The sequence below is a fragment of the Apteryx mantelli genome, chromosome 14, assembly GCF_036417845.1.
Source record: "Apteryx mantelli isolate bAptMan1 chromosome 14, bAptMan1.hap1, whole genome shotgun sequence".
Lineage (NCBI taxonomy): Eukaryota > Metazoa > Chordata > Aves > Apterygiformes > Apterygidae > Apteryx > Apteryx mantelli.
This window is the reverse complement of record NC_089991.1, coordinates 21174596-21194699: the sequence shown is the minus strand read 5'-3', so window position 1 is coordinate 21194699 and position 20104 is coordinate 21174596. Positions and strand designations below refer to the sequence as shown.

The 20104-nt window shown below is 36.6% G+C and overlaps 1 protein-coding gene across 4 annotated transcripts in view; it reads right to left on the bottom strand.

Annotated features, from left to right (window-relative positions):
• Positions 1-560: 560 nt before the first annotated feature.
• MATR3 (matrin 3) overlaps positions 561-20104 on the bottom strand; it is a 28880-nt gene continuing 9336 nt past the window's right edge. For 2 of the 4 annotated variants that reach the window (XM_067304972.1, XM_067304971.1), the window contains exons 2-15: positions 18926-19984; positions 14079-14140; positions 13405-13446; positions 12963-13066; positions 11627-11679; positions 10999-11124; positions 10215-10340; positions 9811-9981; positions 8480-8611; positions 6960-7003; positions 6118-6508; positions 4031-4424; positions 3267-3388; positions 561-1627 (exon numbers count right to left, since the gene is read on the bottom strand). In XM_067304972.1, coding sequence (XP_067161073.1) covers positions 1577-1627; positions 3267-3388; positions 4031-4424; positions 6118-6508; positions 6960-7003; positions 8480-8611; positions 9811-9981; positions 10215-10340; positions 10999-11124; positions 11627-11679; positions 12963-13066; positions 13405-13446; positions 14079-14140; positions 18926-19816 — 2709 coding nt within the window. In that variant the 5' untranslated portion in view covers positions 19817-19984 and the 3' untranslated portion in view covers positions 561-1576. The remainder of the gene's footprint in view (positions 1628-3266; positions 3389-4030; positions 4425-6117; positions 6509-6959; positions 7004-8479; positions 8612-9810; positions 9982-10214; positions 10341-10998; positions 11125-11626; positions 11680-12962; positions 13067-13404; positions 13447-14078; positions 14141-18925; positions 19985-20104) is intronic. The other 2 variants (XM_013946910.2, XM_067304974.1) reach the window with 2 other exon arrangements.

Genomic DNA, 20104 nt, shown 5'->3' with positions numbered 1-20104 from the left:
GAAAATGTTTACATTTTTACTTAATTCTCACCTAAGAGCGATTGTATCCCTTCTTTTTCTGAAGATGTAACAACAAAAGTAACATAGTGTGGAGTCAAGTTATTAGGACTGTCCTTTTACAAAATACACCATCTTGTGTCTGCTAGATGTATCTGCTTGTTTCAATGACTCAACTTCATCAGGATTCAGACTCCTCCTTTGTAAACCCTTCTTAGCACCGAAGACTCATTGTTAGGCAAAAAGGGTCAGGGTGAAACTACTGTCCCAAATTATTTTTGTCCGACAGAACTTCAGCTTAGATGAAAATGCCATGAAATCTACAAAGATAAAACCATCAGCAGAATATACCTAGCTGGTTGAACAAGTGGTATTTTAATTTGTCTGGAAATGGAAGAGGTTTTAGAAAAGAGAAAGAAAAGTTACGTAGTAAGCCGCCAAATCATAGGTGTTAAAACATGCAAATTTTAAAAAGAGAGCTAGACTTTCAGTGTGGTACCATGAACACAGGAGTCAGAAGTTCAGTGAACACATTGGTTAACATGCCAAACATCTAGAACAAATTACTTTGCCTAGCTTTGTTTATTGGTAAATCACTTTAGTAACCTGAATTCACAAATAAGCAGTAAATAACAAAAACTACAGATAAACACAGGTTACACATGCAAATTCCTGTTCACATGTCACATGTGCAGGTACATTAAGAGCACAGTTCTAAAGATTCTGACGAAACCAGATTTTAACAAAAACAATTTTAAAATGCAGGTATGAAAATTACATGTGAAGAATATAAAGATACCTTTTTACATTTCAGGACTCAAATGCTGCTTTTGAATATACCAGAGATGTACGACAGCTACAAGATTCAAGTAAAAGCAGGAAGAGCTCAAGGAAATAATACTGGTCAGAGGAGAATGGGCATTTACTTTTCACTAAAAATACACAGAATAGCTGAATAGGAAAGTCTATCAAGAGCTTAGAAAAAAATCACAAAGTTATAAAGCTGACTAATCACTAATTTTCCTATATGCTAGATAACAGCAATGACATTAAAAGAAACTGCAATTCAACATTTAAAAATGCAACTTACATTTAAAGACTTCAAAAGTGAAATGCAATGACAGCCTTACACTCCAAATTAAATATCTGCTAGGCTCAGACTGAGATATGGAATGTTCTAGATGAAATAAAAATACAATGTTACTTTTTATTTTTTATTGAGAATGGGACTGAAAGACAATTTTTGAAGCTTGAAAGTAGTAAATTTCACTTAAATGAAGTTTACTTTTCATAAATGAGCTTTTCACAAGGGTGCAAGATTTTTTCTTTAATAGCTTGAAGTGTCAAAACGAAAACTTGTTGCCATTCCCACATTAAGAACAAATTTTTGTCATTAACTTAACTGCATATGCTTTTTGCTACAACATTTAACACATGAACAGACCTATAACGCCTACTGTATTTCACTAAAACAAAACAAAAAAAAGAATACAGTATCTTCATCTACTACTTGTACTGCTTTTAAAAAAGATTAACATTAAAAACAAAGCCACTGTTTTCCTCACATCCTTCTTTCCTTTTAAGCTTCTTTCTTTTGTCTGTGGTCTTCTGCCATTTTATCCAGAATTTTCTGTCGAAAGAAAACAACCATATTTTGGATACATTAAGCAGTCTCTTGCAGTCGCAACATTAACACTTCAAACATAAATCCAATTTTAAATTGATGGCTTTAAAACCCGTGAATATTAACTGCAAAGGTCTTAAACAAGACTGGCACTTCTCCACGGTCCACATACAGAAATGACATGGAACTCCTCTGAAACATCAGGCTTATCCTTAAGTCATTGAACGTGCCGCTTACCAATGGTAAACACCAAAACAGCAGCCTCTACAAGCGTTTACCTGGCCCTGCCATTAATGCTCTGCTAGGAGGCTGCGTGACCTGGCAAGCTAAGAGAAATCACTTTCCATTCTGTCATGGACTTTTGACAGTGGTTGTGCCACTTACCTGGTCCAAGTTTGCCATCTATACAGCCAGGGACAAAACACTCCCCTCCCTTAGAAGGGTCATTGTAGAAATTAGAGGAATTTGTAATAGCTTTAATAATATCCGATAGTGATACCAAGTCATCTGTTTATCTTATTGCTCTCAGAGTGAGCCAAAATGGATTGCCAGATAGAGAAATGCCTTGCCCTTGTGAAACAAAAGCTGGATTTCTCCCATTCCTCCCCCGATTCTACAAACATACTACTAATGTTACCAGTCACCTGTGCCATGGAAAAAGCAAAGCAAATCACGTTTCATTTAAGTGATAAAACTAATAAATTGCTAACAACTCTCTGGATCATTTCCCCCCCCTTCCCCTGTTTACATCAAGTATTTCAAGTCCCGTAACCAGGTACACCTCAATGGAAAAAAGAAAAAAAAAAAAGCTATGGGTGATGGATGAGGTGGTTTTTTTACTACGAGGTTCTGCGTGCTAGTTGATTTTCTGATCTAGTCCCTCCTTGCTGATGTTTTTTCCTTTGTGACAATCATTTGTGCCATCTGCTTTCAGGGGCCCTGTGTTTGTTTCAGGCTTCACTATTGCAAAAAGAAAGCAAATTTTCAAGCCTGAGATGCCTGCTTCTTCCTTTCTGTGGAGCCCCCAGGCCTAGCTGGCAGCTCAGCAATCAACTGATATGAAATCAGCTGATGTGAACAATGCATTATTAGAGTTTTGTTTAGGATTTCCCTTTCTCAAAGGTGATATTTAAAAGCAGCTCGCAATACACAAAAATGCAGCAGCAGCATAATCATTCATGCCATGCAATCATGTGATACCTCATCCAGTTAGAAACTGTAAAACATGCTCACAAAATCAGAAGTTGCAAATATGATTTTTTAAAAAATAGATAAATATGTAAGGTTTCAGCTTAAGTGCTGTTGACTGATTAAAAATACCCTCAAAGGGACAAATGGAAGAGAGTTGAGTCATTTGTATTTACTCTGCACCACTAATTCTAAGGCTGGCCTCTACTCAAATCAGAATGCCCTCTCGAATCCAAATTTATGAAAAAAATCCTGGAGCCCATCTTTTAAAATGTCTATCTTGTATATTATTTTCAAAAAATGAAATTTTGGAGAGCTTGAACTAAAAATTATAGAATAAGCCAATTTCCACTGCCTGAAAACTTTTTTTTTTTTTTTCTTTTTCAGTCCAGTCTCATTCAGATCTATTCCCCAGGAAAGAATCACGCCAGTTAAAATGAACAAGTTTTTGCCTTACCTTCAACTTTTGATAATGAGGAAGGCTGCTGCAATGGGTCTTTTTTGCAACATCTTCATTTGTGTAGAACAGGGAACACAATTTGCAATAAAACCCTGTTTTGGGTACCACATAATTCACACCTAGAGAAGTAAACACCACAAAATAAACTAAGAGATCTACTCTACATCATTTTTTTTTTTTAAATGTCATATGTCATTTCAAGCTAAATCTTAAAACCATAATTCACTTTACATTAAAAGCTGCTTTCTCTTTGAATGTCCTTGTTTTAGTCTACTCAAGCCAGGGACCTAGTAATAACTAAATATGCGCAGATTATTATTTTTATTTTTTTAATCAACCTTTCAGATTAAGGGTCCATTTTATCAGTTTCTTCAAGAGAACTAACAATGTTCTGTGATTAGTTTGAGTTTTGTATATTTAGTATGAATCTAAACTAATACCACTACTGCGATTTGTGCTATTAATTGGACTTGTGTTGCTAAAAATATACCTCTTCCAGTTTAAATTCTGGCTAAGGAAAGTGTTATGGAAAACTGTATGAAAATAAAATAAAAAAAAAAAAAAGAAAAAAGAAAATACTAGGGGCAGGGGAGGAGTGAAGAAGGGGAGAAGAGTGGGAAGCCCTAAAATGAAATGGTAAGCCTTGCCCTTGCTTCAAATGCTCAGAGCCAATGCACTGCCAGAAACAAAAGTTAAATGAAATGAGAAATGCTAGTGCAATGCACAGAGATGTATTTGAAAAGAAACGGAAACAGCCTTACCGACAGGAATGTTTGGTTGGTATGGCCCAATCCTAAATTCATCTGGGATAACAGATTTCTCCTGGATATTCTTTGTTTCCTGTTCATCCTGAGTGTCTGTGTTTTCATGGGTGTTTTTCTCAGTATCCTGTGGTGTTGTGGTATCAGAAGCTTCAACAGTTTCGGTCTTCAAATTATCTTCAGTTTTGGTTCCATTTTCTAACGTTTCATTTTCCTGCTCTGGCTCCTCAATCTTGTCTACCTTGATTTCTGCCAAGCTATCATCGTTTTTGCCAGCAGATTTTACTGCCAAACCTGACTTGCGAAGTTTTTGATGATCTGAGTCTTCTTCATCACCAACCTCATCTAGAGTGACAAAACCTTCCATGCTCCGTGGAAAGCCACCCACGTAGCGCTGTTGAGAAAATGTTTTCTTTATGTCAGCTTATTCTTAAATGCTTCCCTCAAACTGGCTTAAATTGCAGCAGAGAAACATCTCTAAACTCCCTGGAAAAATCCTAAAATTCTTCCCTCAAGACTTACCTCACTCATTCTAAATGCTATTCAAACATGCAGAAGTGCAACAAGTTCGTTTTAAAGGTACCCCCTGTCCAGGAAGCGGACATTCAAATCAGAGTAAATATTTCAGTACCATTAGTATGCCCACTCTTTTACTATGTCAACATGTGATACTCAAATTGAAAGTTTCAGTACATTTGGTCTCTCCTTACTTTGTAAATCCAAACATGAGTTTTTTAATTTAAGTGCATGTCATTTTGGAATGCAGAAGTTTTGGGTTTTTTTCCTGACCAGTCTAAGAGATCCTCAAATTCAAACTCAAATAAAAGGTCAAACCTTACCAGAACATTTCTGTTCCAACTTAATAAAATGAAAGTTTATAAAAGAAAATATAGGAAACTCTTTTCAGCCATTTGGATTTTTCCTCACCCATAAAAAAAAAAAAGCCACTCCCCCCAAACCAACCTCACCACCATAAAAACCGTGCAGGTCTCTTAAAATCCAACTTCGATAAAAGATAGTGGATGAGTCTAAAATCTGATTTTTTCAGCATTCCTGCTGATATGGACAGACATCAATACTTCACATGTATAACAGTAATCATGAATAGACATGGCAGAAGTAGCACTAGCTTTAAAACTATGCTCTAAGAACGTAGGTCTTTGAGGAAAAAAGTTTGGGTTTGAGGCAGTTTATCAAAAAGGATACCCGCACAGCAAGAAACAACCACTGCAGTCTCACCAGGCAGTGTTAATCCCAACTTCACGTAACTAGCTTCCCAATAAAGGGATCCCCAAAATTGAAAGCCATGCACACTGCATTCATTAGAGTAAGGACTGTGCCTTACTTCTTTTACAAAACAATATTCCAGTCAATATTTAAAGTTACTGACACTGCATACTGGCCATTTTGCATGCTATTCCACACAGCAAGTATGCTTGAAACAAAAAAAGCAGCTGGTAGGAGATAAACAACCATGACAGTGTGTATGTGAACATTTGGTGAGAAAAAAAGGAAGATTATGGTAAATAGCACATGACTGGAAACACCTTGAAACTAATTTTTTTCATTTGAAAATGGGTCTTGGCTAACCCAAAATGTACTTATCGAGGTTTCTAGCTAGCTAAGGCTAGACATACCTATGATTTTGTCCAGTCTAACACAGTCTGCAGTCTCAAATAAATCATTTTTTAAATGTCATCGTTCTGCTTTGTGCTCAAAAGGCCAACTACCTCCAGTCTCATGAGAAACTGCTAGGGAGAAAATAGTTCCTGGCTGCTGCTTAGTATTAGTCCAACAAGGAGCAAAACAAAACCCAAAACAGCCAGGGAAGTGACGTGAGTGGAAGCCCAATTATATTAGTTTCTGTCAAAACAGAAAGACTGATTTATATATGATTTCATTTGCAAGTTGCAGCCAATGGGATCTTTCATTTTCTTCACAGGAAGTTTAACACCTGTTTCTCTTCAGGTAAGCGTGACATGCATGTGTTTTAAAGACCCGCAGAAAAAGATCTGAAATAGAACACTGTGGCAAATTATTCAAGTTAGACTGTTTTCCCAAACTCGGGTACCTTGCCATACGATTACCTTTTTAAGCTTCTTCTTTGCGGCTGGATTTGCCACAACATTGCCTTCTGTTTTTATGGTCACATCATCAGCTGTGTCCTTTTTTTCTTCAGTAGTCACATCAGCTAAATTGGCAACATCTGCATCATCTCCTGCCGAGCTACCACTTTCCAACAGTGCTGCTGCTTCCTCCTCATCCACTAGCAGCTCATCTTCAGATTCAAGGAGTAAACTAGGCTCATCTTGGTCTGCCTGTTCACTACTTTTAGTGCCCGATGTCTCAGCAGCATCCTCTGGTTTCTCCTCTTTCACTTTGTCTTCTGCACCGCCACTTTCAGGTTTCTGAGTACCATCTGTTTTAGACTTCTTATCGCTTGGAGAATCTTTGCTGTCTGGAGAATACGTTCTCTTTCTGTAAAGAAGAAAAAATACTTGCTGTAAATCAGAAGAGAGCCCAGGAACAACTGAAAAAAGTAGGGCACGTTTTCTAGTCAGGTCTGACAACACTGTGTTTGTTTAAGTTTAGAAAAGGGATGGCTGAGGGAAATAGGATACCATTCTTCAAATATGCAAAAGGCTGCTGCGAGGAGGAACTGTCCTTACAGGACAGAACAACTGCTGGTGGGTTTAAATTGCAGGAAGGCAAGGCTAATTAAGGGCTGGAACAGATTTCTTGAGGAGGCTGAAGAGGCTCTGAAATCTCCATCACTAGAGGAAGAGGGTAGGCCACATCTCAGGGCACAAAACAATGGACAAGATGATCCCAGAGCTTGCCAGACCTCTTTTCTGTAATTTCTGCGCTCTGGATAAGGTATTTTCATGTTTCTTTTAAACAACACTGTTTTAATAATAATAGGAATTACCTAGTTTTATCCTTTTTCAGTAGTTCAACTCCTTTGTTTGGAATCTAAAATAAAGAGATAAATAAATAGCTTTCATAATTCACAGTAGAGTATTATTTATACAAGTGTTACAGCATGAATTCAGACAGGACAGCACACTCTAGCCGAGCTCTTCCAATTATGTTATTCCACAAGCACTATTATACTGTGCCCACTACCAACCAAATAATTCATTGCTAAGCTGTCTCAAGCCTTACTAACCTAGAAATCCCCACTCTTTCTTCACCAAAATTAGCAGTTACCCAATACAAAAATAAATGGGATATCCTGCAGCAGAAAGTCACATACAACAAATCTTTTGTTTATAAACTGATTCAATGTGGTGCAAATAATGGCACAAACCTAATCTTAAACTATACTCTTCTCCTTACCATGAAGGGCAGGCTACAAGGAAAGCTTCTAAAGACTTAGGACATTTCACTTAATTAGGAATTACAGAATAGGAACTTTCATTTATACAAAGTATTAACATGGAAAACAAGTTCACGCATTGGTGTTAAGTATTTGAACTTGCCACAAACTATTTGGTTTTGGTGCATGATAATGTGCAATAATAAGGATTCTCCATACTCCCCAATAGAAAGCTTTTTTTCTTTTAAATTGTGGTTGATGAGACAGCTTGACAATTCAGATCTCTCCCACTTTTCTACCTTAAGTGCCTTAGTCCAATGGAGGAAAAGTCTTACAATTGCAATAGTGTTAGCCTTCAAATGAAAGCAGGCTACGCCATAACAAAATGATAATTGTAAGTTAAAATAATTCAGCCAACCCTTCTCCTTGGTATAGAAAATGAATGACACACACAAAAGTGCAGTTACATCATAAATTTTGACAAAGCATATTCTTAGAAATTAAATTGTGAGAATAAATACCTATCTAGGTAGCTGGGGTTAACGGCAACACCACCAGTGATTAAAGAGCTTTCTGGTACAAAAGTTTTGGATCATATCCAACACAAAATACACACATTCTGTTATAATACTTCATAGTTTAGAAATCCCTAATAATGCTTTTGTCTTTAAACAGGAATAAGTGTACAACAAAATGGACAAGCCAGTCACCTACTGTGAAAAGGAAGAAGGAAGTCAAGAATTAAGTGTACAAGTGGATAAGTATATAGTCCTGCCACCCAGCTTCTGATTTTATCATAAATCATCTTCAGAAGAGGGTGGGAAAAATCCACATTACAGGATGTTCTACACAGAGAAATTTTTAAATTAAAATTTGCACTGTCTGATTACTCTGTAATCTGAATTCTAAAATTTAAGAAATCTGAAAGGAAAATCCTTTTATTTTATTCTAGGGCTCAGAACACCACACTCATGCTAAATAACTGCATTTAAAGAGCCAGATAATATTAAACCGAATACTTTTATTCTACAAGTGGCTTTGAACCAGGAAGTGACAGTTGCCTTTTAATTCACTTTATACATTCAACTACAATTAAAAACATCAGTTTCTAACTAAAAAGACCTACTTACCCGTAACACCAGTTTCTTGTATTTTTCAGACAAATCCACCTTCACACATCTGCCTTGGAACCAAAGAGCTTTGTTGGCACAATGCTCAACCATAGCTAAAGCATCTTCTCTGGTCTCCATTTCAATGAAAGCCTGAAAAGATTAAAATACACATTCAAAATCCCTATTATATACACAGCACTTCCACGGGCAACGCTATTTAACTCAGAACGTAACATTCTGAAATGCCGAAACCAAATTACGAGGTTCAGCTCTATCCATCCTCTCCAAACTAATTGTGTTTTAATATTTACCAAAGTGCTCTAAAGTCCCTAGGTTTTGAATTAAGTAATGTCTGTCCTGTAGAAAGTTCTGAAATTAAATAACAGGTATTTAAATAATCTGCAAAAAACATCACCCTAAGGTGACATATGATTTCAAATAAAGAGCATCTTGAATATGAAACTCTTATCAGTTATTCGGTGCTAAGATTCGAGGAATTCTGGGGTAATTTTGAAATACTCCTTTTTTTGAGAGAGAGAAAGGAGAAAAAGGGGTCTGAAAGAGGAAGGCAGCAACTGCTGGTCCAAAAGCAGTGCTTCGTGAAATGCTTCTCCAAAAATCGAGTCTCTATGACACACTAAGTCTGCTGAACAAACCTTTGAAAACACATTTGGGCTACAGTATCATCAGCAGATAAAATCAGAGCTGTTTCTGCACCAAACCCAGAGGGAAAGGTTTTGTATTTTCCCACTGAAATAAGGTCAGGGAGAACTTCTTACAGGTCACACAATAGATTCTAGTCATTTTTAATTCCACACACAAGCGTGGCATTATGGGATTCTGGCACTGATCTCTGAAAAGCCTTGGAATTTCTTATTTAACAACAAACTGGGACAGCAAAGTTGGAAAAAAAAATCTTATGTGCTAAATATTTAAAATTCTTATGTATTCATACAAATCATGTACACAAATAGTGAAGTGTTTTACTATACACGTACAATATGTTTTTCAAACATTATTTAAAAGCCACAGAGAGCAACAGCAATATCATATTTGGTTTCAAGAACAAAAAGAGTGTTTGAAAAGGTAAATGACAGAAATATGTTTAATACTAGAATATATTTGTTTTCAGTCAGTGTTTTTTAGCTTTTTAAAACCAAGTCCAAAACATCTAGAGATTTACATTTCAAGGTAAGCTAGACAGCAAAACACCACCTACATAATTTCTATACTAGAGCAGAAAGTCTACAGATACACTTATTGAATGTATGGTATTTCTTCAGAGTTAAAAACATGAGTTTCAAATATTTGCATTTCCGGTAGTTAGATATGTTTCTAGGGTCAGTTACCTGACTCTTCATTCGCATGAGTATATAGTTCTTTATTTTTCCATATGGTTCGGCTAGTTTGAGTACTGCATTGTCCGAGTATCCTGAATGAGGTAAATTGCTGAGGTGAATCACACGACCAAGTTCTGGTTTTGGTGGCTCAGTTTTTTGGTCAGGTTTCCCTTCGGGTTTCTAAAATGAAGAGTTAATGAAGGGTGTTTTAGGTACATACTACATAAAATATACTTAACACTGTACCGCTTAAAGCAAGTAAATAAATTATATGGACATCCTTCCTGTGATTAATTTGGTACAGCTGAAATGTACATAAAATTAAGGAATAACAATAATGTTAATGCAACAGCCTCATAACACTGACTGTCCCAGCTTAAAATAAGGCAATGTTAAGAGCAAGAGCGATTTACCTTTATTCTTTTGTATTTCTGTGATAAGTGGACTCTTACTGGTTTGCCAAACACTAGTGCTGGTGTTGTTGAATAGTATTCTACTGCAGCCTGGGCATCTTCAGTGGTTGACATTTCAATAAATGCCTGAAATCATACAGAAAAAGAATTTAGTCACTACTCTTTCAAAAAATCAGTATTTTGTTTAGAATCTCAAGCTCTTCCTTGCTTTGCTCTAAGTATTTGCATCAGAAATGGAATCAAAATGAAGTTTTGATTACAAAATTAACTGATCTGTAGAATTAAGTCTTAAATTGCACATACATATTTAGATGCACAAATAGAACCATCACAGCACATTCAAAATGAGTTCAGGTTATAGGTTTGGCTACATCACACTCATGCTTGGATTCAAAACATTCAATAGTTTCCTTCCGTCCTTTTAAGTTCTCTCTCCTTTATGTACTGGCTTTCTTCACACTTCAAAATATGACACCCCGTACGAACTACAACCGAATAAGTTTCCAGAGAATATCAAAACAAGAACATTATTTGCAAGTGTGGTGTATTTCGAAGAAAGCTATGAGCTGACAAGAATAGTTTTTAACAATCTTTTAAAGTTAAAATGAAGTATTACAACATTTGTGAAGAGAAACACACAAGTTACTCTTCCTTCCAAGCGTGTAGTCTTGGTGACAAACTACTTAAAAGTCAAGCAAGTTCTTTTACAAAAATTTAAGCTCAGACAGTAAGCATACTAGACACCAACTGGTACCAGCTACACTACTAAAGGGCCTAATCTTACCTCATTGATTTTGTTTAGAATCAGGTGATTTGTAATTATTCCAAATGGTTCAACAAGCTGAAGCAGCTGATATCTCAAGTTCTTCCCTCTCTGGAAATCCATGATGTGAACAACTCTGCTGGTTTCCTGTTGAAGACAGAAGGTATGTATATACAGCACAAAAGCAAAATGTGTATTGGCTAGCTTCAAAGGAAAGCCTTTCAAGGCCCTGCTCTACTTCTATTAGTTTTGTTTTGTTTTTGTTTTTTTAACTTCTTCAGCAGTAACTTACAGTAGATGCATATAGAAAAGGCACAGAATCTCTAAGGACGCTCACAGAGGAAGATGTCTGCTGTGCCTAAGCCTCCTCTCTATGTTCTTGCCCCACGGCTTCATCATAATAGAATGTTTAAGCAGGGTCTGTACAGTTTTGGAATAAGTATTTTGTACAGTATTCGACACAGTGAAACCCCAGTCTTACTCCAAAACACCTCAATGTTCCCATACAAATAAATCCTAAAAATCTCACTATTTAAAAAATATTCCATTCACTTAAAAAAAAAATCACAAAAATAGACAAAAAGTATATTTGCACAAAAACACTCATGTCCTTCAGAGATGTTTCTTGAAAGAAATTTTTAATACTAACCACTCTGCCTTTTTGCATGTGTCTCGGTCCTTGCATATTTCCATTTCCAGCTCCTTTAAGAAATTAAAAGAATAAGCAAGCTTAGTTCAACCTGTAAGACTCCTATTAACATGCCTCCCTTTAGAAGCTCCTCAGCGATAAAAGTCTCTTGTAATACCAAAATGAAATGACATCAAGCTTTAAGAACTGCTTTAATTATTTCATTTTTGAACAACTGAAAAGGAAGTCAATTTGGGTATTCAAGAGCTCTTGCAACTTGAGGTCCTTCCTGAGCATCCTGTTCAATTCAGCATTACAAGAATATGTGCAAAGATCTGTATTTCCTGATGTACAGAAATACCAGAGAATAAGTAAAACCCACTTAAAAAACAAAACAAAACCATTCTCCTGTTTTATAGTAGAAATCTCTCACTAAGAAGGTATGCTTCTTACAATTCAGGTTATATGTGCACAAGACGAATCTAAATTACAGTTCTAGAATTCCTCTAGTTCTATCATAATGCCTGTTTTACTAGGGAATTCCTTAAAAAAAAGCTTTCAGATTAGTTCAAAATTAAGTTTGAGACATTTTGAAATATTAACAGCAGTATTTTAAAGAAATTAACTAAGAAAGCATTTATCACTTTTAAAATTCCTTCGGAAGTGTCTGAAAAGCTTGCATTCTGTCAGGATACCTAGATAAATGAGTTAATAGTTTGAGTGACTGAAAGAGCAAAACTAAAGAGGGAGGAAGAAAAAACTTCAGGCAAGAACTAGATTTTTGCCTGCCTTCCTATGACATGATCTATCTTCCCATTTCTCAGTCAACATCCAAATCTATTTGTCAAATTCATTTGAAGTTAACTAAGAGGGAGAGACTCAGGAGACTGAATTTTCACAAAAAATCCCCACCAACACATAGCTAAATAGAAGACAGATGCAGAAAAATGTTTTTTTTCCCACCACACAGAAAGGCCCCCAAATATGTGCTGATTAATCAAACACAGCTTAAAAACCAGCCATAATAATGTGGCTGGTAGTTAGGGGATAGGAAAGGGTGGCAGTGCGCAAATAAGAGTATAAGTACTTATGGAAAAAGAAATACTTCAGTTCCGCTGCTTTGAACACTGCACATTTTGTTTTGTTATTATAACGCGAGGCCGGGGGGGGGGGGGGGAACTAAACCCCCAAGGGTAACAAGGAAAGGCTGGTGTTGCTTGTGGGACCACCCACTGTCTAGCTACTTTAACTCATATACGATGTATTAAAATACTTAGGAACACAATTTACTGGACTCTAATACTTCGTGTGAGCAGAAATTTAAGAAAAGGACACTGAGAATGCCTGTTCGTATTACCTCTTGGCCCAACAGGGGGTCCGCCAAGGTGAAATGGAGGCGGTGGGGGTCCCAAAATGCCTGGTGCAGGGTTTGTGGATTGCTGCAACATAAAAGGATCACCCCTAGAAAGAGAAAACAAACAAACAAATTTTAAATAAAACCTGTGAAGTCTTCATTCTCCAAAAATGTAATTCCTGCACAGTATCCAGTAAGACAACCATTTTCGTTACTTTTACTGTTGCTCTTCAGCTAGCAGAAAACAAAGGGACTTATCCATTTAAAGACAGGGAGGTGTGCTGTTTTATATCAAATGCTAACAACTTCCTCTCCTTCAAATGAAAAAACTATAGGTAAAGTATCGATTAAATGTCAACCAAAATTTTGAATTAGAATAACTGTATTGTTCAAACTGGAAGAACAGTAATACAATCTGTATTTTCTATCATTCATTGTTACTTACATTCCATGTCCTGAATCACTATCAGGATTCCATTCTGGGTATCTTAAAAAAATAAAAAATACAAATAAAAAAAAGAAAGTGGTAAGAAAAATAAAATACCATCTTTCTAATTCTGATTCTCTATATACATAATAATTTGCATACCTGTTTTTCCATACAAGCAGCAATACCTTTACATATTACACAAATATAACACATATAGTAACACTGTCCACTACAGGAGCACCACAAGAAAAATGAGAAGAATCTAATGACAATTAGAGTAAAAGGGAGTGTTATCCTTAGTGAGAAACTTCCTACACTAAATATAACACATCCAGCAATTTGTAACATAATTTGCACACAAGTAGTTTGGTTTTTATTAAAAAAGTATAGATGCTAGCACAAGTCTTATTAGGGTGTTGTAAAAATACATCAGATCCTCAATTCTTAAGAGCTGAATCTCTTTAAAACTTTACATATAAATCAGTAGAATTCAGAAGTTATGAACTGCTTTTCTACCCATAATCTAAACTAATATCCCTTTTTTCTCCTGAAGATGCTCTTTTAAGTTGCCTGTTTTTATTCCCTACAACGCACAGCATGTTTTTAAACCTGCTCCATGCAATGTAATTCACATTTGGTTGTATGTGCCCTCATGCCACAAGAATGCTTAACGTATTTCAAATTCATACATTTCAAGCAGCAGTTGACAACGCCGGCTGTGAGTCGCTCCATTGATATGGTGGTTCCACTCCTGCAGCAAAGTAAACAATTAAAAATTAACAGCCACGTATGGTAAACCATCTTTAACAAAACAATGTTGTTGTATAGCGCAATATCTTCTCTTCTAAGCTGAAGTATCTAAGATGCATACAGATACTGAAACTGTTTGTAGCACTTTAATGAGAAACTGAAATTGGACCAACCTCTCAACTTACAACCTGGGTGAAAAAGTGTCTGATGAAAAATGTTCTGCGATCTAGGGGCTTGATCCTACCTCAGATATGCAAAGCTTACCAGGGAAAACTGCTACAGTATACATGCGTATCGGCTTGATTTCAGATTTTAGAACAGGATGCTGAGATTTTTCTTTTTCTTCAATAATTTTGGAATTTCCTCTACTCTCTCTACTTCATTCCTCAGATTTTCAAAGATTAATATGCACTAAACACTCGTGGTTTTAGAGCCAGAAAGAAGCCAAGAAATTGCAAGGAATTCAGAAAGGAAAGACTAGAAGAAATGAAAGCATGTAGCTAGGACAAACTACAATTACACACATGAAATATAAAATGTATGAGCATTTGAGGGGAGCAAGTATCAAGAAGAAAAGGAGATCTGTTCAAGATGGCACAGAGGAGGAATAATGGAATTAAACCAAATTACCTCAGTATCAGAGTGAAGTTCATAACGGAAAGATCCATCGCACACAGAATGGACTAAGTGGAGTTGGAGTGGTCAGTAGCACAGAGGGTGCACGGGGCGAGTTCAGAAGCAACTGCAGAAGAGCCAGTTCCTCAGCTCATGAGAAAGGACTGTAACTGCTCCCTGCAAGCTACCTGAGCTCCATCCTTCTGATCAGCCCAAGGCTCAACATCTAATAAGTGTACACTTCCTTCCGGATCTGGCTCTACTGCTAGAAAGGAATGAGGTCCTTCAAATCTTCCCTTCTCCTCTTTCTTTGCACACTATTTTGACTGCGAAGGGGTTCACCTCCCAATACATTTAATGAGAGGAGCAGGCTAGGGGACAACTCCTCCTTTATCAAGGTACTGAGTGCCTGATCTTAATAGTCTCACATCCTTATGAAAAGCAGCGTTAGTTTGTGCTTATATTCACATTTGTAAAGGGCATGGGAGGAAGTGACACGACTTCTGAAGTTTTACTGCTACACAGTTGTGAGCCACAGTCTTATTTCCACTCTTCTGCTATTCAGCAAGCAGATGATCAGCAGCAGACAACATGGAACAAGTTAGCTTTGGGTTCACAGAGGGAAACGAAGGGGAAAGTAATTACAAACCTTTCAGGGAGGGCTTTTGGCAACTGGTGGTTCTTCTTCTAATCAGCTGTACTTTCCAATGTGAACACGTGTACTGCATAGGCTGCCTGTTTTATACATCTCGTATTTCATGTATATTTTCTACTCGACACTGGCAAATGATTTTTCCTAACCCCTGATCTTTCCCAATTTTTAATTTCAGCAGTGCTATAGCTATCCTCCTGGCTAAGTGAGGCATTCCTGAAGCTTTCTGTAGTGTGCCATATACTAAATGTCTATCTCGGTTTTTCTACAAAAGAGTAAAAAAATGGATTTGAAGTCTCCCATACAGTACTGTCACTAACCTAGACTATAGTGTTCTTCCATGATACACAAAATGTAACACGGAGAAGGATGAAACCCTCACTCATTTTATCAAGTGAATGTAAAATGAGGGCACCACTTTTTTCTTGTTAACTGCTTAAGATGTAGGCTCTACAATTAATAAATACACTGGTGATTAAGAGGAAAAAAATTCAGCTACAAAATAGCCAATATTTCAAGAAAAACAAAGTTATCTCCAGTTTAAAAGGTGCTGCTAACAGGTTTTATCACAGCAATACAGAAAGCAGCCCTTTAAAAACTGAAAAAGCTCTAAATTTTAGTACAGAATCTGTGAAGCCTCAATGGCTGATTCTGCTGGATACAACATGCACTTGAAGCTGTCTTAACACATACTTTAAAATTATTGCAAACTGAATTTGAAGTCATCTGCAAACTAGAGCCAAAGTTTGGGGATCTGATTCTCATAATACTTCAAACGCCTTTAAGTTGGCAAAAAGGAGATCTGATGTATAAACAAGGAGTTTTTTCCCAGAAAAAGTTCTCAAAACAACAATGGCTTGTTTACTTTGTTCATTAACTTTTTGTTAAAAACAATTCTTATTCTAGGCTTCCCGTTAGTCCCTTCCTCTCCCCAGTCTGAAGCGTCACTTCTGAGGTTTCAGGGCACTAGATATTTACAGACACTAATTAACAAGGATGCCCAAAGTTAAGCTCCTGAAGAAATTCTGAATTGAGTTTCTTAAAACTAAGATTACCTTTCGCTTCAATTGATGCAAGTGAGAGGACACACTGTTCTTTAGAAAATCAGGCCAAACTTGAGCACCTAATTTTAGATATCCCTTCATTAGAGACACAGCCATGTTTTTCCTTTGAGGTATATCACAGTTTCTCAAGTGTTTAACCTCCAAATTCAGCCGCTCATGTTGCATCAGCCTTTTTCTTTGGCAGGGAGAACAATCCCTATACCTTTAATGGCTCATTCCTTGGTTAAGGAAGGGATCGAGATTGACAAAATGCCTAAGAAAATTTGGGTAGAATTTACTGCATAATTAGACAGAAAAACTGGGTCAAAAATATTGCACATCAAATCAAAGAAGCAATTAAGAACATTGTTAGAAAAGAAAAAAAAATAGAGGGGTTGTCTGCCAGGTTGTTTAAGTCACATTAAGAGTGTTTTTCCCCTTGTTTGGGCTTAAATGCTTTATTTATACACTTTTTTGTTTTTCCTATCTTCTATGATGTTTTTATTTGGGAATGGGGAAAAGGAGATTTTGATACTGCAGTAATAAGTTTACATCGTCCCAGCTAAGAAAAGCATTCCCTTTCTGCTTTCCATAAATTTTGGTTCTAATCAGATTAACTTTAGAAGTTCTACTTGATTCGGTTTGGCAGGATACAGAATAGGAGATTCTGTAACTGTTAGGTATGCAAAGCAGAGGAAAAAAGGAGAGGAAGAGAAAAATTCCCACTGTGACATGATCTCTAAAATTAGAAGCAAAGCCCAAACTTGGGTCATAAGAAACAAGATCTAGTCTCAAATATTTTATGGTGTACCAGCAGTTTAAGTCAAAGCATGATTCTAAAAAAGATGGTTTAAAATGTTACAGAAGAAGTATGCTGTCAAAAGAATTTGATATTTCTCATATTTGGAAAGATATTTCAGGTCTGATATCCTTCAAACACATCTTCATACCAAAGCAAACTAAGAACAGCAAGGTTTTTAAATAAAGTGCTAAAAAGAACCCTACTTACAGGATTACTGGTTGCCATCTTCAAGGGCCTCAGAAGTTAATGTTTTCAATCTAACCAAATGAAGTCCTTTTACAGAACTGAGCGTGGCATCTAATTTAATACTTAAACCTTTTATGAAAATAAACTTCAAAAATATAGGAGACAAGAAACCTGAATTACTGTGATTAATTTATATAAAAGTGGTTAAAGCAACACAAGTTATAAACTGTCAGACCAGTTGGTATAATATAGCACATATGTTCTAAAGCTGTTTTGATAGATTATTTTTAAGGACTGAACACTGCTTTCATATGTTTCAAAAAGATTAGAGATATAGAACCAGAACTTTGAGAGGTAACTGTAAAGAAATGGTTAGTAACAATAATTCCAAATTGTGTCAATTTTACAGTAACATGTATTATATTTTTCATTTGAAGGCCTTCAAGCTAATAAGTCACTAACTGTGACGAGAGGGGCACTGTTATTAGCCAATTTTAAAGCTAAATTGCCTAGTATACTAAAAATCAGCAAGATGAGTAAAATTGAAAAGGCTGAAAGTGAGAAGGCTCTGAAAATAACGTCTAAGTAAATACGCCATTTTGAGTAAACTGCTCCCTTTTCAGAGAATTGAGCTAATTATGAACAAACTAAGAGGGAAGTCTCAGCATAACTGAATATTCCAGAAGATCCACTCTACTTGCGAGCCGAGTAAAGAACGCTACTAGGAACACAGAGCAGGATACTGCAGCAGCAGACTGATTTTTTTGGAGATTCTATAGGGATAGATGCAACATGTGACAATAAAAAGTGAGTCTGAAGTGTCTAAGAAAGTTGTGAAAAAGGAGAAAAATGACGACAAATTTCAGCCATAGTATGAGATAGAGTGTTAAAGTGAAATTAAAAAGGCAAGAATGAGCTAATCTAAAACGTGAATTTAACTTTTGCAAACAAGTTCCAGGGCTCTACATTAACTCTTTCCCTTTGGACAGGGAAAAAGCAGAACTGTGCAAGAATGCATCTTAACTACATATAAATCCGCAATCAAGACAGATGTGGAGGAGAGCTGAAACTAGCTTCCTGAATAGCACAGTAGATACACTGCAAAAAAACCCCACCCCACAAAAAAAAGAAAAAACCCAAACCAACAAAAAATAAAAAACCCACCAAAAAACTACTTAAATGCCAGATGTTTGTGGTTAAGAGAACATGTAGATGTAAAATATAAATAAGATATCCCAGTAGATGATAGCTGTTTGACCTGAAGTTAAGCAATCTGGGCAAAAAAAAAAAACCATTAATGTAAAGCCCTGGTTTAAAATGTTTGTTAACAATTACCTTGTATATAAACCAAGCGCCTTTTTCACTCTCAAACAAACTTTCAGATCATTTTAAAAGCAACCAGGATATAGAAATAATTAAAGAAAAAGGTAAAAACAGAACAGATACTACAACGTAAAGGAAAATAGAAGTATCTGGTGCATAACTCACCTTATTAGAATGAACTGGCATATCACATATAGAGCACAGATGGGGATAACCCTTCGGTAAGAATCCATGGAAGTCTTCAATATTGCTATTTGGAGGAGCACCTCTCTTTTTCTCAAAGAGAGATCTCTCGGGACCAGGACCACGACCCATTCTCTCATACTCACTGTCAAATTTATGATAGTTATGCGAAGTTTCACCATAAAAAGATTCATCCCTACACCTTTCTCCATCTCTTAATCTGTCATCTTCATAATCCATTCTGTCATAATAACCAGATTCTTGAGAACGACTTCCATGGTCATAGTCAACCACCGGGTTGAGACTAGGACCACGATCATCAAAACTATCTCTTCTAAAATGCCTTTTTTCTTCCCAATCATCCCTAGGTACTCTGTACGGTGGTTCCCGTGTGGATGATCTGCCATCTCTACCATAACCTTCTTCAGCTCTCCTCCTTTTAAGTTGTAGAAGGATCTGAGGCAAGTTTTCAGGAGTAATCTTGTCCTCGGGATAGCGACTCAGTTCATCTAAGTCTCTAGCAGACAGACCAAAGCTGGCCAAAATATTAGTGGCCTGGTCTGCATCTCCACGGTGCTGAGAAGACAAAGGGAGTGGACCTCTACTTCCAATGTTAAATATAGACTGCAAATTATGGGAAGAGGTACTACCAGAAGACAGTGCACTATGAGATCCTTGTTGGTTCAATGAAGAACTCATTCCAAGATTCATTAAGCTAGCAAGGCGTGCAGTACCCTGGTTCATCCTTCCAAGAGATGCTGGCATATTTAAAGACTGGGTAGCAGCAGCAAGAAGGCCTATTCCTGCAGAGAGGTCACGCCCATGACCTTGTGAATCCCTACTTAGAGATGACTGCTGGAATGACTTGGACATTGTAGAGCTATAGCTTGTCTACTTTACGGATCAAAATTTTTTAAAGATGGCTGAAAAGAAAGCTCACACTAGAAAGCTAGGCAAACTTCACTTCGAAAATGGTAACGCCAAGAAAGAGGATCAATAATGACTGCAGATCTTCTTCAAGCTGAGAAACACCAGACAATTCTGTAGAAAAACAAGCAGTTTTAGTCATAAATCCCTTTACACAGATGCCGTTTTAAACTTATGCATCATGTTGATCTAAAAACATTAAAGATCTCAATCTTACAAGGCTTTTATTACATA